This window comes from Natator depressus, chromosome 4 (genome assembly GCF_965152275.1).
Source record: "Natator depressus isolate rNatDep1 chromosome 4, rNatDep2.hap1, whole genome shotgun sequence".
Classification (NCBI taxonomy): domain Eukaryota; kingdom Metazoa; phylum Chordata; order Testudines; family Cheloniidae; genus Natator; species Natator depressus.
Window position 1 is genome coordinate 92,088,064 of NC_134237.1, and position 24,658 is coordinate 92,112,721.

At 43.0% G+C, this 24,658-nt stretch overlaps 1 protein-coding gene across 2 annotated transcripts in view; it reads right to left on the reverse strand.

Annotated features, from left to right (window-relative positions):
• Positions 1 to 2,496: 2,496 nt before the first annotated feature.
• The window catches only part of ATP10D (ATPase phospholipid transporting 10D (putative)), a 113,432-nt gene continuing 91,270 nt past the window's right edge, over positions 2,497 to 24,658 (reverse strand). Inside the window, exons 13-23 of one of the 2 annotated variants that reach the window (XM_074951462.1) lie at positions 24,360 to 24,466; positions 23,576 to 23,702; positions 16,265 to 16,449; positions 14,107 to 14,416; positions 13,321 to 13,397; positions 12,655 to 12,780; positions 11,905 to 12,105; positions 7,062 to 7,142; positions 6,694 to 6,798; positions 5,073 to 5,260; positions 2,497 to 3,676 (exon numbers count right to left, since the gene is read on the reverse strand). In XM_074951462.1, the coding sequence (XP_074807563.1) occupies positions 3,148 to 3,676; positions 5,073 to 5,260; positions 6,694 to 6,798; positions 7,062 to 7,142; positions 11,905 to 12,105; positions 12,655 to 12,780; positions 13,321 to 13,397; positions 14,107 to 14,416; positions 16,265 to 16,449; positions 23,576 to 23,702; positions 24,360 to 24,466 (2,036 nt within the window). In that variant the 3' untranslated portion in view covers positions 2,497 to 3,147. The remainder of the gene's footprint in view (positions 3,677 to 5,072; positions 5,261 to 6,693; positions 6,799 to 7,061; positions 7,143 to 11,904; positions 12,106 to 12,654; positions 12,781 to 13,320; positions 13,398 to 14,106; positions 14,417 to 16,264; positions 16,450 to 23,575; positions 23,703 to 24,359; positions 24,467 to 24,658) is intronic. The other variant, XM_074951460.1, reaches the window with a different exon arrangement.

The following is a 24,658-nucleotide window of genomic DNA, read 5'->3' on the forward strand; positions in this document are numbered from 1 at the left end:
TCTTGTGATTGAAACCAATTGGCATACATGCGCCAAGCTGCTTACCGTACTACCCCTAGCCGCCTCTTAGCACAGTATCAGTTTGTTCAGATTCTGTCTCTACAACTTGGGTGTGGTCCTTACCCATATTTCTCATGGGCGTTACCAATACAGAAAGATCAAGAAGTGTGACTGCTTACAATTATTTTGGATTAAATTACATTTTTGTAGTGGGAAATTAAAAAACCCATTAAGCCATATAGTGGCTTCTCTGAATATCTTTAGAGCAATATTTCTCCGATGACATTATTTCAAAATGATTAGCATCAGTACAGATAAACAATAGGCAGAGTTTCAGCACTGTGAAAATGTGCAGAGAGCAAAATATGCACATTCTTGGAATTGTGCAAGCAAAAAATTTCAGAAGGAAACAGAACAGAAAATGGGCTCAAATACTAATAATTTAATAGGAGCTGCACTTTTTTGAGTTGTGTTTATTTCAGTAGGCCCTAGTGGACTCGAAAAATTCCCTACATTGCTCCATGAATTGGCTATGTAATATAAAATAATTAAAAAAAACAAAACGGGCAATATTTTAAACAGCCTGGGCTAAAGAAACAGACTCAGATTCTCAAACTGTGGTTCCTACTGGTGGCTTCCAGAACAGCTGAAAGGTCTCATGGTGCTGAATCTCTTCCATGTATCTAGTAGCTTCTATAGGCATCTAGGTTGTTAATTTAAAGAAGAGTCTGGAGGCCTGCAAAAGCAACTGACAGCAAAGAAGATGAGTCATTCTAGCCACCTCTACTAGGGGAGGCTGTGATATAACAGGAGGAAACAGGATGGGCTCAGGGATTGGGGTGCCAGCGGGACTGGAGCAGTCGATCACCCTTTGGAGAAGACTATCCAAAAGATAAGAAAATGAGGTAACGAGGCAGCATGTCCTGACGAATGGGCACCAAGTGCAAGAAGTGTAGATAGGGCAGAAGGGATTGGGCCAGTCAACAGAGACGCACATGAAGGGGAGCCATGGAGAGAAACAGTAGAGGTGTGGGAGGAGGATACAAATTATATGAAGAACAAAAGGAGATGCAGTGATTTGTTCTTTCAGAAACTAAAACTTCATATTAAACACAGTTAAATACACATCATGCCACTCCCCTATATTCTACCTGAACAGTCTCTGTTGTTCAGCTATCAGTGTTAAGGTGCCCATGCGACAGCAAATGGGAGGAGAGGTCTGTGCTATGAAAAAAACCCCAAGAATCCTGGCAATAGACCAGTGTGTTGAGGGCCCCAGTACCAGCGGGGGGCCCAGACTGCACACCAGCACCCCCCACCCCACCCAGGGCACCCTTCTCCAGCCCCACCCCCCCAAAGTTTTAGTCAGGGGTATATAGTAAAAGTCACGGACAGGTCACGGGCTGTGAATTTTTCTTTACTGCCCGTGACTTTTAAAAATACCCGTGACTAAAACGTAGCCTTACTTACATCACACAAATAGTGTGCGAGACCAAGGCAACAGCGGAATGTATGTTCAGCGATATAGGTGAGCGAGGGTTCTACCAAGACAGTCAAGCTCACCAGGATTGGCACCCAGTGTTCCTATAACTCCAATGATCACACAAGAAACTTCTAACGTGACATCTGTATAAAGCTATAAAGTAGAAACTGTTCTCAGCTTGGAGAAAAGTAGTTGGCCAAAAAGTAGTTAAGCAGTACAACAAAAAAAATGATACTGGTTTATCTTGGGAATATTGAGAGGCATGAGACAAAAGGATGAATCGCTCCAACCACCCAAGAAATGCACTGATTCGAATGAAATATAAATTAAATAAATGGAGGGAACTCTGATGGTACAAAATCATTATGATGCTTACCGTGCTCAGACAGACCCCAATTCAGGAAAGCAGCCGTGTTCACAAGAACACTTCAGTTCATGCTTAAAGTCAAGATAAACACATGATTAAGTCCATCCCTATTCAGGATAAGTACATTCCTGAATCAGGACCATACTGCAACAGTAAGCATGACATCAAAAGCTTGAGACAGAGGTAGATGATGGGCATGGAGGGGAGATCTGTCAGTTGTTTGTTTCAGGGCTCCATCTCTCTTATTTTGCAAATAAAGAAAATAAATTGTCCTGAGGGATGGGAAGATGGATTTCCTCTAGGAGAATCATTATTCTCTTCACCTTCCAACCCCCCAGGCTCCTGAAAGCTGCCCAAGGAGGTGACAATCTTAGCAAAGCCATGGTGCTCGGGAAGGGGGCATTATCCTAGGCTGTGTCTTCATTAATGATTTTCAGGAAGTCTCCTACTGTTTCTATCACCAGGGACAGTGTGACAGGTGGAGCTTTCCCAAACAACATTAACGAGGAGAAGGTTAGTCAACTAGCAGGTGAAAAGGTAGGACTTATTTATCCTCACAATCCAAGTGAAAGCAAACCAAACCACAGCAAATAGGAATTACTGACATGACCTCTTACCCACAACAGACATTCAGAAACCAACTTGGCCCTGCTTGTGCCAAGCAGCTCCAGACTTAGAAATATCCAGATCCTTTTGTATTAGTGTAACAAAAAAGTGAGAGCCCATATGACACTGAAGGTTTTATTTTTTCATAAAATGGACTTTGAACATGGCCAGTGTGTTCTGTAAATCTTGCTGGCCTGGACCCTCCACGTTGATAAGATCACAAACAGAACAATGAGGATAAAAAACATTTTGCAAAGAGGTTCCTGGAGAGGAGTGCAGTGGACCTTATCAGCACTAGTTGCCATTGTAACATCGCTACAGACCACAAGATTGCAACAACACTAGGTGGAGCTCAGGATGACAAAGTCAGGGTCAACTGGTAAAAGTGTCTCCACCAGGACAGCCTTTAAATTACATCACTGTCACTTTTACCAAAGTTACTATGTCATACAGTTAGCATGTACCAAAAATGATGAGTTTTTAATAAAGCTGGTACTTGCACAATACTTCATGCCCATTTAGACTCTGGATACCTCAATAAGTTACTTAAAATGTTTTAAAAATACAAAAGGCTTCTGAATAAATTTGTGCATCAACTGACTTGACCAAAACACCCCAAAAACCATCACCAACAAAAAACCCGAATGTAACGTAATGCACCGATGTTCTTGTTCTTGGTTTTTTTAAACAGTTAACATTCCAGTTTCGCAGGGCATGTTAAAACATCCTGTTCAGTCAAAGCACAATTCAAACCTGCCTTATTTATTAGAGAAATTTCATTGCTGCCCTTTGCAAAAGTAAACTCCGGGACGCCGGCACATGAATTATTAGCACCATATGTTTCTGAATAGGTTTCCTTCGAGGAGTTCAAAAATGCAGCTCTCTCACAAGTCAGGCTGTTCACATCCCTGAACTCATCCTGTATGTCTGATATGAAAGTAGACTTCTGCACTGACCTGTCTGCTGGACAGGTATGAAAAGGTGTCTTAGACACTGGGATGTATGAAGAGTGGTCAGTGCTTTCTCTTACTGATGCAGCATCTTCAGCAGACCTGGAACATGCACGAATGCCCTGGAAACCCATTCTACACTTCCCAACACGATCATCCTTCCACTTTTTAATTGCTTCCCTCTGCTCCTCAGGGGTCAGTCTGTCAAGGTGCTTGGCTCTCAACACTGGAGATGGAAACAGTGCCCCTTGAAGAACTCTGAACAAGTATCTAGAACATAAACAGGGTTTTCCAGTAAGCCATTCAGAAGCAGATTCAAGCTCTTCTCAGCAATGGTAAAGGACCCAAACAGGAGCATGCAGGGAAAGGAGAGGAGGCATCATTCCTATCATCCAGGCTGTAGTGATAGCCCTGTAATCCCAAAGCTGCAGTAGCCCCTGCAGCAATGACCTTTAGGCTTGCACACATAAATAACTTTGCCTGCATTTTTGCACTAGAACAGGTTATTAGGACCAACATGTTTAAAAGTGGCCACTGACTTCAGTGCCTCTGTTTTTTGCGTGTTGGGCGTGACACCCCTAGGCTCTGATTTTCAGGGATGGTGTGTACTTGCACTCCAGCTGAAGTCAGTGGAAGCTGCAGGCTCTCAGTAGCACTGAAAATTGGACCCTGCGTATCTCAAAACAAAAACCATCTGTTCTGGCAATGCTGTTGAAACTTTTCTAGCTGGGAGATTGAAAGTGACTCAAAGAACCTTATTTATAAAGTCTAAAAACTTTGCATTCAGTCTACCATGCAAATCAGCCACTCCTAAAACCAGAACCCTTACGTTTCACTCACTGGTTTGTTTGATTTAAAATAGCCCATGTGTTGAAAACATTCTCCCATCTTGGCTCATTATTGCTATACAATTTGCTTTTTAAATTAATTTAGGAGGGAAAGCAAGTGGTTAGTGGCACCATCTGGAGCCAGGAACACTGCAGAAGGGAGTATGTGAGCTTTTCTGATACAACTCAGCCCAGGCCTACAGTACCACCATCAGCTGGTTTAGTTGCAAGGTTTGAGCCAAAGTTGAAAACCAGAGAGTGATATGTTTATGCCCGAAAGCAAAATGTGTATCCTATGTATGCTGTGCCCCAACCCACAACTGGGAGGGACAAGTTGTATATCCCACAGCAGTAATCTCCTCACAACAGTAGGAATCCAGAGATTTTTTTGACCATTTTGTCCATTTACAAAAATTCTGGGTTCAAGCTTTTTCAAAAAAAGAAAGAAAACATTTGAAAAAACCGTTTCGGTAATAAAAACACGCCCATAAATAGCTTCTCTATGACATGTACATGATTCACGCTGCCACCTTATACAACTTCTTTGGATATAAATTCTAACCTTTGAAAAGTGATTAAGGTAAATTATTGATTTAAACATGAGAAGTAGGATTTAGACTAAGTCATTACAGCAATTTTGTACTTGTTTAAATTTAACTGAAGAAGATCCCAGTTAACATTTCCTTGCATATATATGGGCTCATTTATGCCTAAACTACCAGGCTATGCAATTTTATATGTTCAAAAAAGACAAGACCACACCACAGAGATTTATAGCATCATAGCCACAACGAAAACCAGAGCCGGTTAATACCAGTGGTTATAAAACAACAAAGTACCTGGGTAGAAGAGCAACACAAGTAGTAATGATGCAAACCAGATAAAACACTGGGTCTGTCATGTGCTTTTCCATGATCCAATAGGGATTTGATGGTGGATTACAGGTTTTGCAGGTTGCTCCAAACGTCAGTGCAAAGACAAAGTAAAATAAGATGCTACCTATCATAACAGCCATGTGTATCCAAGTCTATAATGTGGAAAGGAGGGATAGGGGAAACAAGACAAGAATCAGAAATTCAGGATCAAAGTTATTACAAACAGAAAAGTGTGTGCGTACACACACACAGTGTCTTGAACTGAAGTAAATCATAAATCAGTTCAGAAAGACAGCACCCTCTTGATTTTAGATAAAATATTCCCAAGGAGAAGGGTTTCTTCCCTCTATAGTTGACAGGAAACAGCCACATAATTTGAAAATTCTTCCCCCCTTAATCTTCTTTTATTTTTGTCTATTAAATATACAACTCATGATACCGTGGTACAAGACTTTTTAATGCCAAGTGCTTCAGATGACTGCATTACTCATAAGCATCAGAGAAGGCCTTCACAAACAAGCAGGAACAAAATCTTCACATGATACCGCTACACAGTTTGATTTAAACACAGAATAACTGTGTATTGATCTCAGATTTCTTTTGTTTTGCAATTTAGAGTACGTTAGTTACTAAGAAAATAATCGGTTGCCGGGTCTGACAGCTTGCTGACGTCTCTAAATGCCAAAAGAAATTCATTTATGCTATTCAGAGAATGGAGACATTAATATCATCCATAGTTTGCTAAACAAAGGGATTTTTGTGATGGTTATTGTGCCCTCCATATCCAGGATAAAAAGCCTTGGCTTATACACACAAATCTTTAAGTCAAAATACTTTAGAATGCAGCTTGACATTTCATCTACTGTGAAACAACTCAAGAATGAAACGGTCTTTTTTATTTATTTTTCTGCATTGAGTAAACAACCACCATCCTGCATCCTCCAACTTTGAACAGGATGATTACATTTTTCTCCAGAATTATGACAAATAGTCACTATTTTACCCTTGTTTAAAAAGAAATTAAATTAATCCGATCGAACTGGAATACTATCTGTTGTTGTCTTAGCTTTTGCAGACTTAAACAAACACTAAGATGACGGTTTTATGGCATAAAACAGCTTCTTTTATTCCTGCAGGGAAGACAGCTTTGAATTGTTCATCTTGGCTACAAACGGTTTATCGGTTCCCAGCATTCAAAACTAGCATTCCACATTTGTCGTCTATGGAAATCAAGCCTTAGGAACTGATAAAGGCAGGGTATCTCGATATCCGTTTTCCCCTTTGCAAGATTAAATTTACAGCACCAAAGCAACAGAAGCTGTTAAGAGCAGGATTATTTTGTTATTTATTAACAATATTGGTGGCAGAGCTTGCTTGCCTTACTCATGTGAGTAATCCTGTTGGTTCCAATGGGCTAGTTATAGGAGTACTTACTGGTCCATGAGTAAAACGATCAATGTTTCACCCTTAATATATTTATTTACTTTCATATAGAGAGTGCTTTCCTTGTTTAGCTTTAATAAGAGTTCTATGCACACACTGGGGAGAGAATATACCCTTTAGAACGCATGAAGAACATACTTACCAAAGTTTTACTCTCAATTAGGAGGTGCAGTAATATTATGAAGAGTGCTGCTGTGTTTAACGGGTTTCCAAAAGAAAAGATGTCTATGTCAGAGCCACGATAAGTCTGCAAAGTAAGAGACATGCTAATTGATATATACTATGCATATAGCCCTAATATTTTGATATATCACATTCCACTGGGATACAAACAGCTGCAATACTGGATCAATTTACATATGCAAAATTCAAAATGGGTCCAATAATTATCGTCAATTTTAACAGTGTATGAGAAAGTGCAACCAAAACCCCTTAGTTAGGTTTAAAAACCACACCAGCAAATTAGAGAAAACAACAAGTGTATTAATACAATTCAAATCCAGTACTTACAAAGTAAGGCACAAAAAAGCAAACCAGACTTTGGTAAAAAGCATCCAGCAAGGTGATCCAGAAAATTGGAGGTGAATATGCCTAAAGAGGAAACACAGGAGGTACCATAGCCTCAGTGAAATGAACAAATCCCAGCAGCCTCAGCTGTAATACATTTATGACTCTGGGAAAACTAAATTCCTGTCATCATGCATAATCATCTTGTTTGCTCAAGCACGTGGCAGCTCTACTTACTGCACTTTAAATTGCTATTTTAAGACCATACAGACAGTGAGCCCCTCCAGGGCTAGCAAACCCCAAACCGCTAACCAATATCCCACAGGAAGGGTCACATGTTAACATCGCACAAAAGGAGACATTTATTGGTTGTCTACATGGGAAAAACAACTAATATAGCTCTTGCATAGCTTATTTTGGTCAATTTCCCCATATAGACAAACCCTTAGAGAGATGGTCATAGTAAAAATGAGAGAGCTCATTGTAGGCATGCAACTAATTATCAGAGATTATACCAAGAATGAGATGTGGACCCTGGTCTTGCAGCAGGCTCTGCTAGTACTTCCCCAGGACCACGTGGAGTCCCATTAATCTTGGTGAGATGTCTCTTGGAGCTGCAATAGTAGGTGCTGATGCAGGATCTGGATCATAGATTGTAAACCCCTGGGGTCAGACACACTCTTCTTCTGCATTTTGTACAGGGCTAAGCACTGAAAAGATCTGTCCTTTGAAGAATGTAAGCTATAGCAAGCACAGTATAAAAATCAACCCACTAGTGCAATATTGTGATACAATTATTTTACAAAACATGTCCACTTGTTTTTATATTGTGACTTTCACTCAGAATGCCTGTGTCAATGCACTTCATAGCAAGAGGTAAAGGGAAATACAATTTAACAATGGCTCCAGAAGAGACAGCAAGGCAAAATGACAGGTTTCAGAGTAGCAGCCTTGTTAGTCTGTATTTGCAAAAAGAAAAGGAGTACTTGTGGCACCTTAGAGACTAATCCTTCCCGCCCCCTTACACACCAGAGAGAGGGCTCAGGTGGCTCACGCTGGCTCTGATGCAGTGAGGAAAGCAGCAAGCTTGCTGCCTACCCCCACTAGGACAGCAAGGGCAGCGATGAGCACAGCGGGAGCTGAGACCCCAGCTGAGTGTGGGGAGACACAGGCAGGGAGGGCAGTTTATCTGTTGGGAGTGGCAAGGTGCTTGGTATGGAAACTTTGGATGAGCCTAGGCAGCCTTGTGAGCTGTGGCTTTGTCTAGTCAGCAGTGCGGGAAGGCGAGGATAGTGGAAGATGAGTGTCCCTGTACCTTACCTGTTACCTGGGTGGAGAAGTGTGACAGTGAAGGAAATGTGCCTGTGTCTGTCAGGGGTATTGACTTGCCTATAGAGGGAGCCACCCCGGTCTCCAAGCAGTTGTCTGTGAACAGCCCTGTGTGCTGGGACAAGGGGAATGAGATCCCAAGCTGCGTGTCTGGTAAAGGAGAATGTGTCTCCGGCTCTTCTTTGTCTGTGGAGCAGACAGAAGGGGCCTTTCAGCATGTGCTGGTTGAGAATAGTGCAGTTATCTCAGAGTTGGTTCTGGATTCAGCTAAAGCCCAGGAAGGGAAGGGTCCTAAGTTTGTGTCTGCTAGGGAGAATGGCCCTGTAACTAGGTCACATCCAGTTAGTGTCTGTGCAAAATCCCAGAGACCAGACAATTCTGGTGCTTGTATTTTGCCTGTTGCTAGTGTGTTGTTGGGAAAGGGTGTAGCAACTCAAATCAGAGTGAGATCCTAGCCAAGGCACAAGGACAGCAGAAAGGTGATTTGATTGTGTTACCTACTGATGGTGTGGAAACCTGTGGCAAGAAGGAAAAGATTCCTGAGCTTGTGTGTGGCAAAGGGAAGGAGAATGCTTCTCACCTTTTATCTAGGAAGTCTGTAAGTTTGCCTGAAAGGGGATTGTATAGGAATCTGCCTGATGGGCCAGAGGTGATTCTGGATGTAAGTGAGATCCAGAAAGAGTCGGTCGTTGCTCAGGAAAGTGTTCCTCTAGAGCAAGCCCTAGGTGAAGAGGGTAAGGGCAGAATTTCTGTGAAGGGTGAACTGTTGCATAGAAAAGCCCCTAAGGAAAGGAATCCTCATGGCAGTCTTTGCAAGCAGTTTACTGCAACTGAAGGGTGTGAAAGTGATTTAATCAAGAAAGTTTCAGTTCCTAACAGCCAGAAATTTTCTGTTGTGAATGGATCCACTGACTTTCCTGTTGAAAGATCCAGTGTGGATAGTTTTGAGAAGGTCTCAGATGAAGTGAAAGCTGTTAAGAAAGTTAAACAGTCCTATAACCAAGTGGCTGTGTTTGGCCAACTTGTTGGGGAGACAAGGTTGTTGAGAGAGGAATGTCTCCATGTTAGTTCTGTAAGTGAACAGTATGTGGCCCAGGTCAAGATGGGAGCTCTTAACCTCGAGAGCCCGAATTGCGCGCTGGGAGAAGACCCAATCCCAGTTTGACCCTCCGGGGGTTTTGGGGTGGCAAAAGGGCACGGGCCACACAAACCTTCCCACATGCAACATGCGAGTGCTATCGATCACCACCGACCTAAGGAAGTGCGTGAAGCTGGAAAGGCCTGGTGTAACTCCCACCAAGGAACGGGAGAGATGCTGGGGCATCCATGGGAACGTTGGTGGCTTCGAACTTCCCCAGGTCACCGGCTAAAGTGACCTCGCTCAGGTTGGTCTCAAAGGGGGGAAGAGATATGACAAAGCGGGACTGTTCTTAATGTTTCCTCTGAATAGTGTGGGGGTGCCTCAGTTTCCCCTATGCAGTTCTTAAGTATCTAGGTGGTAGGATAAGGGTGTATGTCATTGTAGAGCCCTGGAGGGCAGGTGTGGGCAGGGGTCTGGACACAGAGAATGGCCAACACCCTGTTTCCTGGCAACTGATGGCATGGCCCTTCCCCCCTGCAAGATGAGAGCTAAAGGGTTGGAGAACAAAGGAATCAGGTGACCTCCTGGCCCGGGAAAGGAACAAAGCCCGGAGGAGGAGGGGCTGGAGAGAGTTTCAGTTTGGGGCTGGCTGGGGATGTGGAGTGAAGTGCAGATGTGGTTGTCTGGCTCACTGCCCTCCAAAATGGACCCAGCTGAGGGGTCCTGTTCTCTGCACCTACAAGCTCTGTGTTAGACCATGTTCCTGTCATCTAATAAACCTTCTGATTTACTGGCTGGCTGAGAGTCACGTCTGACTGCAGGACTCCCTGGCTTCCCCAGGACCCCCCCTGAGTGGACTCGCTGTGGGAAGCGCACGGAGGGGCAGAGGATGCTGAATGCTCCGAGGTCAGACCTAGGAAGGTGGAAGTTGTGTGAGCTTTGTGTCCTGCAGACAGTCTGCTCCCAGAAAGGAGACTTCCCCAGAGTCCTGACTGGCTTCATGGGGTGCAGTTCCAGAGCATCACCCGGGGCTCCGTGACAACCGGTGGCAGCGGCTGGACAACAATTAGACCAAAGTTTTGTTAAAAATCTATTGTGTAAAGCAGTAATCATTACCCCCATGCTAGGCTGAAGGGAAGAGGAAGGTTTGGAGGTAACTGGGAAAAGGTGGAGAAATTCAGCATCTCAGAGGGAGGAAGCCAGGATATAGGATCTTGAGGTTCTTCCAGAAATGTATTTAGTCAAATCTCTGACTTGCAGGGCACAGACCCCCAGCTACAGCCTGCATATAGAGGCTTCACAAGCATCTTATTTTGATGGATCATATGGTTTTGCAAACTTTATTGCTCTATAAACCAAGTGATGCAAAATACGAAAAGTGAAACTGAACAAGTTTTGGGAGGTCGATATCCCTCTCCCTACAATGCCAAACTTGTATTTACTAAACTCCCTGCCCCACTGCTCCCTCACCTCACCACTGTTTTTCCCCTTCTAAAGGAGCACTGGGATACAGCAAGGATCTACAGCTGATGTTAGGTCATCAGCACACTGCATGCTGGAGCATCTTGTAGACCAGGAGCCATTAATCTGGTGATGTCTGCTGTTGAGAGGCCTAAGATGGTCAGAAAATGGTGAGTTTTAGGCTAACAGTATGTTGAATGCCCCTCTAAGACTGCTATTACTTTTGTATCACCAAAAGTCGCTAGAATATGGTATTTTACTTCCCTCAAAATTCATACGAGTAAAAACTTTGCTACAACTCATGCTGAGCAAAGCAGAAATGAGGGAAAGGCAGAATGAGCTGCCTTGTTTTAACTTAAAAACAATCTTTATTCAGACTAACGTGATCTGCTGATTTTAAACATGTTGTTAAAGTTTTCCTGCTTCATTACAGGCAGACACAAAGTGTAGCGTATACAGAAGGGAGCTGCGAAAGGAAGGAACCAGTGAAGTCCAGGACAGCAGGCATCAGGAGGAAAAGAACCCAGAATGATGAAATTTATCTGAAGATGGTCCCATAAGGTGCAGTAAATTCTACTCTGTTCAGGTACTTACACTGTGCTCATCACTGTGGTAGCTGAGCCCTTCAACGACACTGAAGTACGGGTACCGTAGATTCTAGAGATCTTGTGGACAGCTCTGTCTCAACCATTGTAAACTAGGCATTAGCCAATACAGAACATACTGGTAACAGAATATTCATCTAACTCACAGCCTCAGCCACAGCTCTCCTCTCTCCTCCTTCCTACCCACCCCGCAAGACAGAAAGAGGCCTAACTAAACATCTCTGAAAAATAGCTTTTAGTTGCATGTCCCCTCCAGATGGTTTAAGACAGGAAAAGTGTTTTCACTGATGAGGAGCATGCAGCAAAGAAAAAAACTGAAACCAATTCTGAGTGTCTCAGTCTGCCTGAGGCCAACGATTCTTTAACGTACCTGAGACTTCTGACCAGTCACATAAAGCTCAGGAAGCTGCATGAGGACCTCTGCAGAGATATCTTTTTCCAGAATGCCATAAATGATGGGCGGCACCGAAGTGAAGAGGAGGTTGAAGAAAATCAAAACCCAATAGTCGGTCATGGATGTTCCCGAAAACCCACAAAAGAACTGGTACCAGAAGAGGAGGTTTACAAAGGCCTGAAAGTTCAAAGATAAAAGAACAAACCAAAACTCACAGCTGAGCATTATGCAAGCTCAGGAAAAAGAGGACAGATCTTATCTCTGCATTGTTACAGGAGGTCTGCAGGAAATGAAATACACACTTGCTTTCCAAACAAATATATCTCGACACTGCACTTAAAATATAATTTTACTGGTAAATGTCTTAATATTTCAAAACCCATTGTCCAGATGCATAACTCATTTCAATATTCCCCCTTGTCACTGCCTCCCAGTAACGACTACAGATAGCTTTTTAAATAAAACAGATAAAGCTTAAGTGATTTTAAATGAATCTGGAGCAGTGAACTCAATCCAAGGCAGATGGACAGGCTCAGCCCTCTGCCGATGGACCTTGAAAGTTAAGTCCCTTAATGCTTGCCCTTTATTTCTGACAATTATGCATTTATTCTACGGTCTCCACCTTCAAAAGCCACAAGGAAAACCAAGCAAGAATAGGTAACCAAACCGCACCATCTCACACTTGCAAACTAAGAACCTTTTCCCAGATACACTGTAGCTACATACCACATTCTTGTAGAAAAAATAAAGGATCATGTTGGCCAGCCTGGTGTAACACCAGTGACCATGGACAAGCAGCAGCTTGCGGAGGTGTTTGAACTGCGAAATTGCAAAGTCACTCGCCATCACAGCCTGCAACACACACAAAGAAAGAGTTGTGACACCTGAACAGTTAAAATACCAGACATGATGTGCATCAAATGCTGACAAATGAGTGGGGCATTTATATTACATTGTTTCTATTTACTGTTCATACGGACTAGAGAAGCACCTAGTGCTCCGTTCAGATCAGAGCCCCTATGTGCTATAGGTTACACAAACACAACTCTGACTAACACGTCAGAGGCAGGAGGCCAATCTCTGCCTTCACGTACATCCATGCCAACTGCAATGTGGGCTCCATGTGTTGGCCAGGAAGTGAACAACAGGGAGTTTGAGGAACAGGGAGTTCAGTAACGAGCAACAGGCTCTCTCGTCCAAGAGCACGAGCCCCTGCAGTGCTCAGCCTCTGATTGCTCCTGGAAAAGCACTCAGGCTTGGGAGTGAGCTCAGAACACAAGCTGGTCCCTTCTGTGGCAACATATTGTGTAGCCTCTAAACCTCAAAGCTGAACCTTGATTATATTTCAATCTGAGTCCGGTTTGATTTGCAGCTGTTTTCTGTCTTCATTACCTGCATGCCTTCTTGGCCTGAGAGTCCCACTCCAGTATCAGCCACTTGGATCATACTGACATCATTGGCACCGTCACCTTCCAGGGAGAGCGGGGGGGCGGGGGCGGAGGGAGGGAGAGGAATAAGAAGATAATCTTAGTTGGAACACAACATGGAGGTAGCTCTGCTGGCTAATGTATTCTACACAGAGATGGTGAGAAGAGACAAATCTATCAGAACACTGCCCAGAATACTAAGAATTATTGTTCTAATCAATACTGTAAACGATGGAATACCCCATGAATAATAAGCTAGTAATGGGAAGCGGTTGATTTTACAGGAAAAATAGTGCCCAATGGATGTTTGCTGTTACATTTTTCAGAAACTCACCGATACCCTGGGACAGCAGGACCAGGATCTTTGTTAACTTTAGCCCTACGTGAAAGAGACTGGACCATTTCCTATTTCTCCCCAGCATGGGATATTTGTGATAGATAATGGCAGAAAAACTCCCCAACGTACCCCTTAAAAAAATGAACTGATAAAGTACCAGGGAAAGCATCACTATTATTGTTATTGCGAGCCTAGGAAGAAGGGCTTGCCAGTAACTAGTTTAAGGGCCAAATTCACTGGCAGTATTGACTCAGTGGAGTTACACCAGTTTATATCAGATGTGAATTTGGCCCTAGGTAATTCATCTCTTCCATGGGTAAAATGTATGAGAGACAGCAACAAGAATATTAAAAATAGCTCCTCTTTTTCCAGGGAGCAGAGATAACTGAGTGCACAACTTGGGCGGAGACTCACCTACAGCTAGCGTCATCACTTTCAACCTGTTTCGCACCAGTTTGACCACTTCACTTTTCTGCAGGGGCATTGCTCTGCAGCAGACCACAGCCCGGCACCTCTCCGTGAGTTCCAGGAAGATACTTTGCAGACTCTCGTGCAGGGCATATTCTAAAGTCTTTCCATCAATAACCAGGCTGGCACTGAAATCTGGAGCTTGGGTGGAGGGAGCTGGAAAGACGCTCGCAAGTTTGGAGTTGTGATTTTTTTTGGCACACATACTTTTTTGGATGTCTTCTAAAATAGCGTTCATCAACAATGCACAGGCGTCCTTGTGTAAGGCAAAGAGAAAGGCTGATGTAACGTTCTGTCTTCTACCCTGGCTCTGTTTCCAGTATGTAAAATACATATTATGCAGAAGGCCAAACCTTGCATGAGTCACCCCATGACTTCAGTGGGACTTCACGCATGAGGAAGGTGGCCTGAACTGGCTCTCCAGCTCTATTGTTTTTTAAAATTACAGTTGGACAGAGTTTGCTGTCTGCAGAAAAGATCATTTCAACCTTGTTAAATCACATTGGCATGGATTTTGCACTACTACCCAGGAAAATATTTACTGGACTATAATGTGAGTAATGACCATTAAGGATTCCGTAATATAAATCAGGCTTAGTTATGAGTCTTTTGCTCTCTTAATTTGTTTAGTTTGGAAAGGAAAACCAGGGATACCTTTCAAATCCAGGTTAAAAGGTGACCTGCAAAACCTTCCAAAAAATTGGCCTTGTAGGTTTTTTTTTTGGTTTTTTTTTTTTTGGCTTCTTTAAAATCTATAAAAAGGCCTAAAAGATTTTTGTAAACAAAGTTTTTGTCTGCTTCTAACTTTACCTAGACATATCAACAATGTCAAGTTTTGCTGGAGGACCTCAGCACCTGTTTATTGTTACAGCTAACACCCTAACCAAAAAAGCAAAAAAGCACTAACAAAGGCACCATTTATCCAAATTGTTAAGCAATTGTGGAAGGCAGATAGCTGTGAACAAAAATAAATATCCAACAATTTTTTATAGAATGACTCAAAAATCCCTTCCCTTTTCAATCTGTTGTTGCACTAATTATCCAGTTACCAGAAAATCTCCCAAAGAAGGCATGACCTGAGTTTCTAAGGTATAGTACAAGCAAAACACACTCACACCTCTTTCACACATTCTTTTAAATCAAAAGAATAAAATGTCACATGCCCAGTCCTCCCCACACACATGTATTGAGCAAGCAGCAGTACAGCGGTAAAAAGATGTGGGTAAACCAATCTAAACTAAAAACTTTAACTAAACTCCTTATTTCCAAAGGAGAAGTAGGTAAACTGTGTGTGCCCATGTTTACCCTCAACTACAATACTATTTTTGCAGGTCACTTAATCTGGATAATGGCTAGCCATTTTTTTCTTTAAAATTCTATCTTCAATAGCTCACAAAACAGAGAATCAAAATGCAGTTAGTTATAAACATCCAGCAGATGGCACAATTATCAAGCAAGACTGTGTTTGACTCCCACTGCAGTTACATTTTTGAACACTGTTTTATTTACAAAATGACTGAACTATTTTCAAAAGGAGAAGGAAAAAAAAGATTTTTCTCTGTTAAAAAATGTAAGTAGATTAATTCTCTGGATCTCTGTGTGTAATACCACTTTAATGAGATAATTCCTTGTGTTTTAATGCTAATCAAGCAGGGCTGAGGGAAAATATGACACAGAGCAGCAAAAAATTTAATTTAACACAATTTCCATGTCAATAATTCTTTGACGACCAGTGATTATATTCCTACTATACTTCAACGTCTAGCTTTCTGCAAACATTTATAAACATGTACATTGTATCAACATCTTTTCCTAATACAAAGAGAAGTGAGACATTGCAGTCAATTTAAATACTTAACAAGCATTTAGGGGTTGTATTTAGGAATAGATTTCTGTAAAATAAATGTAAAATATACTTTACGCACAGAATGGGGGGGGGAAAGACCCTCAGTTTTTCAGTATACAAAGGACATCTTAGAAAACGTGGGGTTTTTTTTGTTTTATTTTGTTTTTTAAACAGCACTTCTAGTATAGTCTGACCAATCATTTCTGGCAAAAATTTGTTTGTGGGGTGACAGGGAGGGCAATCTCATTTTCTACTCACTTTACTTAGAGATTTGAGGGTGAAGATTTTGTCATCTGGTTCCAATAACCTGCAAGCATATGCAATATTGACAGCAGTTTCTTGTTTATCTCCCGTCAGCATCCAAATTTTGATTCCAGCTTTTCGCAGTGCCTCTATAGTGTCTGGAACACCCTCCTGCAGGCGATCCTCAATCCCAGTGGCACCTGCAATAAAAAGCACGTGGATTAAAGCAAAAATTAAAAAGACAAAACAAATAAACATGGAAAATTCTAACTAGTCATTGAGTCTCAGAAATTTAGGGCTGGAAGGGACCTGAAAGTTCATTTAGTCCAGCTCCCCATGCTGAGGCAGCACCAAATATACTTAAAACATCCCTGACAGGTGTTTGCCTAACCTATCCCTAAAAACCTCCAGTCACGGGGATTCCACAGCCTTCCTTGGAAATCTATTCCTGTGTTTAACTAGCCTTATAATTAGAAGTGTTTTCCTAATATCTAACCGAAACCTCCCTTGCTGCAGACTAAGCTAATTACTTCCGGTCCTACCTTCAGTGGACAGGAAGAACAACTGATTACCATCCTCTTTCAACACCCCTTAACTGATCTGAAGATGGTTATCATGTCCCCCTTCAGTCTCCTTTTCTTAAGGCTAACACCCCCCAGTTTTCACTCTTTCCTCATAGGTCAGGTTTTCTAATCTTTTTATCATTTTTGTTGCTCTCCAATTTGTCCACATCTTTCCTAAAGTGTGGGACCCAGAACTGGACATAGTACTCCAGCTGGGGCCTCACCCAGTACCAAGTACAGCAGGACAATTACCTCCCATGTCTTACATACGACACTCCTGTTAATACACCCCAGAATGATATCAGCCTTTTCACAACTGCATCACACTGTTGGCTCATATTTGATTTGTGACCCACTATAACCCCTAGATCTTTTTTCTGCAGTACTACTGCCTAGCCGATTAGTCCCCATTTTGTAGTCGTGTATTTGAATCTGCTTCCAATTTATCAAGGTAGTTCTGAATTCTAATCCTGTCCTCCAGAGTGCTAGCAACCCCTCTCAGCTTGGTGTCATCCACAAATTTTATAAGCATACTCTCCACTCCATCATCCAAGTCATTAATGAAAATATTGAATGGTACTGGATCCAGGACAGACCTTTGGCAAGCCCCCACTAGCTACAACCTCCCAGGTTGCCACCAAATGATTGATACTTAGTCTGTGAGCTAAATTCCCTGTGAGCTGCGCCGGAGCCTATTTAGCTCGTCTACTACCTCCCCTCTATCCACTAGGCCGTAACCCTGTCAAAGGAGGAAATTAGGTTTGTTTGGCATTATTTGTTTTTTGATAAATCCATGATGGTGGCTATTCCTTATCACCCTATTATCCCCTCGGGGTTTACAAATTGATAGTTTAACAATTTGTTCCAGTACCTTTCCAGATATCGAAGTTAGGCTGATTAGGCCTAATTCCCTGGGTCCTTTTCATTCCCCTTTTTAAGGACAAGGTACCATGTTTGCCTTTCTCCAGTCCTCTGGGACCTCACCCATCCTCCATGAGTTCTTGAAGATAATTGCTGATGGTTCTGGGATTGCTTCAGCTACTTCCTAAAGTACCCTATGGTGAATTTCATCAGGTGCTGCCGACTTAAATACATCTAACTTATCTAAATATTCCTTAACCTGTTCTTTCCTTATCCTGGCTTGCACTCCTTCCCCCTTGTTGTGAATATTAACTGTGTTAAGTATGTGGACGCAATTAACTTTTTAGTGAAGACTAAAGCAAAATTGCCATTAAACACCTCAGCCTTCTTGGTGTCTTCTGTTATTATCTCTCCTTCCCCATTAAGTTGACCTACACGTTGCTTCTGATTGCTCTCGTTCCTAATGTATTTATAGACCCTCTTTTCTCAGTGTCTCTTATGTCCCTCTCCAATCATAACTTATTTCGTGCCTTAGCCTTTCTGACTTTGTCCCCACATGCTCATGCTATTCTTTTGTACCGATCCTTAGAAATCTGTCCATGCTTCCACTCTCCGCAGGATTTCTTTTTAATTCAGGTCATTACAGAGGTCCTGATGCAGCCACATTGGCCTCGTACAAGTCTTCCTATCTATTCTTTGCATTAGAATAGTCTTCTGTTGAACCCTAAATATTAACTTTTAGAAACTGCCAGCTCTCCTAAACCACTTTTTCCCTAAGAATTTCTACCTATAGGACCTTCCTACTAGTTCTCTTAGTTTGTTAAAGCCTGATTTGTTAATTATACTGTCCCTGTTCTGACAGGTTTCAGAGTAGCAGCCGTGTTAAGTCTGTATTCGCAAAAATAAAAGGAGTACTTGTGGCACCTTAGAGACTAACCAATTTATTTGAGCATAAGCTTAAGTGAGCTGTAGCTCACGAAAGCTTATGCTCAAATAAATTGGTTAGTCTCTAAGGTGCCACAAGTACTCCTTTTCTTTTTGTCCCTATTCTGTTGCTCTCACACTTTCCTTAGAACCATGAAATCTATCATTTCACGATTCCTTTCACCCAAATTGCTCTCAACTTTCAGATTCAAATCCAATTCCTCCCCGTTAGTTAGAATCAAGTCTAAAATGTCTGCCCCCCCCCCCGGTTACTTCTTCCACCTTCTGAAACAAAAAATTGTCCCCAACACATTCCAAGAACTTATTGGACATTTTGTATTTTGTCTTATTATTTTATTATTTTTCCTGCAGATGTCTGGGTAGCTGAAGTTCTCCATTAATACCAGGTCTTGTGTTTTGGTTATTTCTGTTGCTTGTTCCAGAAATAGCTCATTTCACCACCTCCTCCTGATTTGGTGGTCTATAGTAGACCCTTACTGTGACATCATTCCGGTTTCTTTCCCCCTTTTACCTTCACCTAGAGGCTTTCAACTCTTCTGGAGCTCAGAACAAGTATATACATTCTTAATGTACAATGAAACATCTTCTCCCCTTTTTCCCTTCTTGTTCTTCCTGAACAAACTATACCCCCATACCAATATTCTAAGCCTGTGTAATTCCAATTAAGTCATAATCTAGTTTAGGTACTAATACTTCCAGTTCTTCCTGTTTCTTCCCCAAACTACTTGTATTTGTGTATAGACATCTAAGATGTTGAACAGATTCTCCCGCTTTTTCCTCTTGTTGCTCCTCTGAACTTATTTTCCATTCTCTCTCCCTGCAACTTTCAGCCCTCTGTCCATTGATAAGCCTTGCAGGACTGAGAACTTTCATGTGGCATTTTAGCACAATATGGCCAGAATTCAGGTTGAAAGATTGTCTGGGATTTTAGCACAATGCTACTGTCTAACACTCAGTCTTAACAACAGACAGAACCGTGTCAGGGGACAACTCATAAGGCAGTTGTCCTTCCAATTCAGCTGCAACATGGTTCTGTCCTGTAGTGAAGTTGATGTGCTAACGGTGTATCTGAACAGCTCTGAAACACACTCATACCCCTGCATTAGCATGGCTCAGGGACATGTTTTATGTCCTGTCCCACTACAAAATAGAACTGTGTTGTAACTTGCAGACATGGTTTGACTTGCAGGATATCTGGGGCATAAGAGATTCCCGCAATGGAAAGTAAGCTGTAAAACTAAGCAAAAACTCCCCCACATGCCAGAGGACAGCGGCTGGTTGGGTAGAACCGTAACTTACTGGCTTTCACTCCGCAATGACAGACCAAACCCATCTGTGACTGGATGGTTGAAAGAAACAAAGAAAAAGCATTCACTGTAGGGACTTGTCCTTCCTTCCTAGTGCCCAGTTCTGATAGACAATGAGCTGCAACGCAACGGAGGACTGAGATAGGGTAATGGGGACATGGGCCCATGGGCTCCAGCTGGGTCACAGTCTTTAGTCCACCCCTTCTGGTGTCACAGTTGTTCCAAATAACAGTCCAAAAATGTCTTAACTCAAAAACAGAATCTTCAGCCCTCTCTGGGGCTATTCCTCAGCCTCTTTCTTGTTTGACCAGGGTCTTTCCCAGGCCTCCCTGCTTGGAGAGCTCTCTCTCCTTATTGACTCAGGGCCCCGCAGGAATCTTCTTGCTCCCTGGAGTCTTTATAGATCAGAGGTTCCCAAACTGTGGGGTGCACCCCCCTACGGGGCACAGAGGAACGTTCAGGGGGGCACAGTTGAGGCCTGGGCCAGCCCCCATGGGGGGCGGGGAAGGAGCCCCACCCAGCTCTGCTCCTGGCCACCAGCCCCCCCTGCGCCCACCCCCAGCTATGGCCCCTTGGCCCCACTACCCGTCTGCATCCTCCCCCTGCATAGCCACAGGCCCAGCTCTTGGCTCCCATACCCACCTCCAGTTGTGGCACCAGCCTTGGTCCCCCTAACCCTGTCTGCATCCCTCCCAGGCCCCCATAGCCATGGCCCTGCTTCCGTCCCTGTGTACAGGAGTAAGTGGAGGGGCACAACACTGAAAAGTTTAGGGACCACTGCTATAGATAACAGAGGCAGTTTCCAGAGCTTCCCCCCTTTCACTGCCACTTCCTGCTCTGAGCTTCCTACCTTTATAGGAACATCCCTCCATCTCCTTCCGCAGCTGGCCTCTCTGACTACTTAAGCCTGGCTCCTTTTACACAGGAATCACCTCATTCCTCTCAGGTGGGCTCATTCTGTAATCACATTGGCTTAGCCCCTTCTCCAGCCCAGAGGGCCAGCCACCCTGTTACACTGCCGCAGCGGGACACTACACTGCTAAAAATAGCAGTGTAGCCAGGGAAACACTGCTTGGGCTGTAGAGAGCTGTCATGGGTATATACTCACAGGTTCAGCAGTGTGTTTACTCACCTCAGCAGTGCCTCACTGTCCACACTGCTCTTTATACCCATGCCAGGGGGCGTGTGGCCAAAAAGCATGGTGCAGTGTAAATGTACCTTAAGGATGGAGCTGCTGTCGTTTCCCAGCACTGGTTCCCTCACTCTTAATCTGAGTTACAGCTGCAGCTACACCATGTGGTATTATTTAAGAAAGCAAGGGGAAGAACAGAGAAGCGGAAAGAAAAGCACTTACCTCCCACCTAGGACTGCAGGGCAGACTGTGTCACCTACCCTCTTGCCTAGGCTGGGGGAAGTGCTGAGCTGCCCTGTCAAGGGGAGCTCCAGAAGGGACTGTACCTCAAGGAGCACAATCCTTCTGCCAGCTCCACAACTGCACAGGGGGCGCTCTTACATTGCTTCAAGAGCACCTACTCCCTGCTACGCAGCCAGCTTTGCAGATGAGCGCTATGGCCCTGTGTGACGGTCTGTACCCCTATGCTCACCACTTTCATAGAATAATGATAAATTGTGTACAAAATCTGCTTTGTGAACTACCACTTGGAAACTCATGATTTGCTGATCATCACTGTCCTGGTAAAATATGTGTAGCAACATTGTATGTAAAGTTATGCGATTCTACTGTGTGATATTGCTGGGACATGTTCCAACATGTTCAGGAGGGCAGTCACAAACCAGTTTTCCAGAGACAAAAGGCCAGTCAACGCCTCAGCCAGGGGTCAATTAGATCAAACGGACCATCCCCTGATTAAATGGCCATCCTTCAGCAGGAGAGAGGGTGAGCAAAAATCTACATCTTGAACAAAGAAACAGCTTGAGGTTCCTGTCCACACAGACTTTCTGTCTCCTGCACCTCAGCTGAAGATGATTATTGTGCAAGAGAAGAGAGCAAAAGCCCCAAATCATCTCTCCCTTGCTCTCTACACATGGCATCATCAACACCTAAGAAACAAAGGAAGCAGCACCGGGCCGAGGGGGAGAGATCTTGACTGAAAGAGGCTCAGCCAGTAAGACTGCTGGAACGTGTGGTGAGAGAGACCTTTGCTTTGTCTTCACTTAGCTTCAGTTAGGTGTTAGTTGCATTTTACCTTTTATTTCCTTGTTGCCAATTCTGACTTGTATGCCTCATTACTTGTAGTCACTTAAAAAAATCTCTCTGTGTAGTTAATAAATTTGTTTTATCTAAACCAGTGAGTTTGGACTGAAGTGTTTGGGAAGCGCCATTTGAGATAAGATTTGTGCATATAAATTTTCTATTAATAAAATGATAGACTTTATATGAGATTGTGTTGTCCAGGACAGGGGTGGACAGTACAAAATGTAAATTCTGGGACTGGGAGTTTGCCGGTGTTGCCCTGCAGTGTAATTCATGAGTGGCTGGCTATAGCACTCATACAGTATAATTGGGAGTGATTTACATGCTGGAGGCTGTGTGTGAGCAGACCAGGAGTGGTTGCTCTCACAGTAAAGCAGTATAAAAGGCACCCCAGGCTGGAGAATTGAGGGGACACAGCTGTCCATTAGTCCAGTTTGTACCTTAGGTAATGTCACACCCTCACTCCTCCCAACCCTTCCCTGACACCTAGGACAGCTAGGAGGGAGCATTCCCTTTGTTTTGTCTAGTACCAAGTGTTTTGTGCCTGTCCCATGCAGGGGACACAAGGGATTATGGGGAGAAGGCTCCCTGCACCCTCATCACCGCTGCACAATCTGATCCTTACTTTACAAGCAGCAAAGCAACTACAACTTGGAAAAATATAAAAAGTCACACAGCATATAGGTGGACACTACTACCTTCCTTACATGGAAGTAGCATGTCATTAAAAAAGAAGTCAACAGAAAAAGTCTCTCTCCTGCTTCTAGCAAGGGCTGTTTTTCCCCCGTGGCCACAATCTAGTCTTTGACCGTTTTTCAAAGGTCACCTCATGAGCAGTTGTCCACAGCCATTACCCCAGCACACAAACCGACTGCCATCCTGCAGGCATGAGGAGGCCTGTCCCACCTTCCCCGCTCAGTCTGGCTGCATCTACACTGAAGATTTTCTCCAGTTCTTTCATAGCTAAAGTGAACTAGTCCAGAAGGAGCGTTAGTGTAGACCTGTGGCTGACGTTTTACCACCAAATGATTTAGGAACACTAACTGCACCATTGCTGCTGCTACACCAGTAATGCACTAGCATGAGTCTGACATGCTACACTCTCCTAACAGGCTTGTAATATCTCTGGCAATGCCCAGATGCTCTGGTGTACGCAAAGCTTGAGAGACTTCGTCTGGGCTTCATTCAAAACCCATTACAGACACTGGAAAGACTCCAGCTGTCTTCAATGGGATTTGTATCAGGCCCTGTATTTGCAAACTTACAAGAGAAACTTATGGAAATTTAATAACAAGCCATAAATCCTAAGTCTACAGAAAGCCACTTTAAAAACAAATTCAGTTTTGTATAGTGCCTTGCAAAATGAATCCATTTATTCAAGCAGATTTTAAGTGAAATAAAGGATTTCCAGCAAGTAATAGTGTTTTCTACCTACCAAGAAGTGTTAACTTGTTCTCAAGCTTCATGGCAGATTCAAGCAGCAGCTCTTCCTTATTGTCAATACTGGTTTCTGCTAAAAAATGACTATTTAACCATTCAGCATATTCTGCATCACTCATCACCTGTGGAGGAAGAGGGGAAAAAACACAGAGATAAAAGCCTCAGCTCTACTCAGTGCTTGAGCTACACAACCTCTGAGGTTTTGCTTTGCAGAGAGGTTTGGGACATTTCTTCCCCTTTCATTACTGCTGAGCTATACTTTGAATTTCTGGGCAGCTCAAAATCCAAAATGAAACTCAGCTGAAATGTCAAAATGACATTTTGCATTCAAACCACACAGCACTGTCAACTGTACATGGTCTGAAAGTGAAGCCACAAAACTGGCCCAAGTTCACTGGGGTTTGTAACAAACCCCCAAACTGAGCAAGCCTCTCATATTTTGTGAGCATTTCCCTAACCCTACTCACCTCCCACATGTCTTACTCAGAAAACCGGGTTAACTATTTGTTAATCACAATTTTATGGATAAAGTTGTAGACATTAAGCCATCTGACATCCTCCACTGCCACCAGCTATGACTGTTAAAAGTGAAGTTATGCAGTAGCACAGGTCAATTTACTAATCTCTCTTCAAATCACACTAAATTAAAAATAAAAGTCTAGTGCCGATATGCAATCATTTGTTTAGAAGTAGTGATGTATGTCTCACAGCTATAGCACTCCACATTCCAGAGAAAGTATGTCATTTCATGAACTACCATAAATCTCTTCACAAGTTACCTTTTTAGCTATACACAATGTGCGCAGTCCTCTTCTGGCATAATCATCTAAGTGTTTCTGAGTTCTTTCCTTAATTTTCTTTTGTTCCATTTCTGATTTGTCATCATCTGAAATTTAAAAAAAAGGGGGGGGGGGGGAGAGGGAAGAGTAAAATATCCATTGTTGGCGTTTACTTACTGACAGACTTTCAAAAGAGCAGGTCTAAAAATAAAAGTAAAACAAGTATTATTTTAACTTTTAAACAGATCTTTATATTTGCAAATCATATTCAGGTCACATGTTTGGTGACCATACCAGAA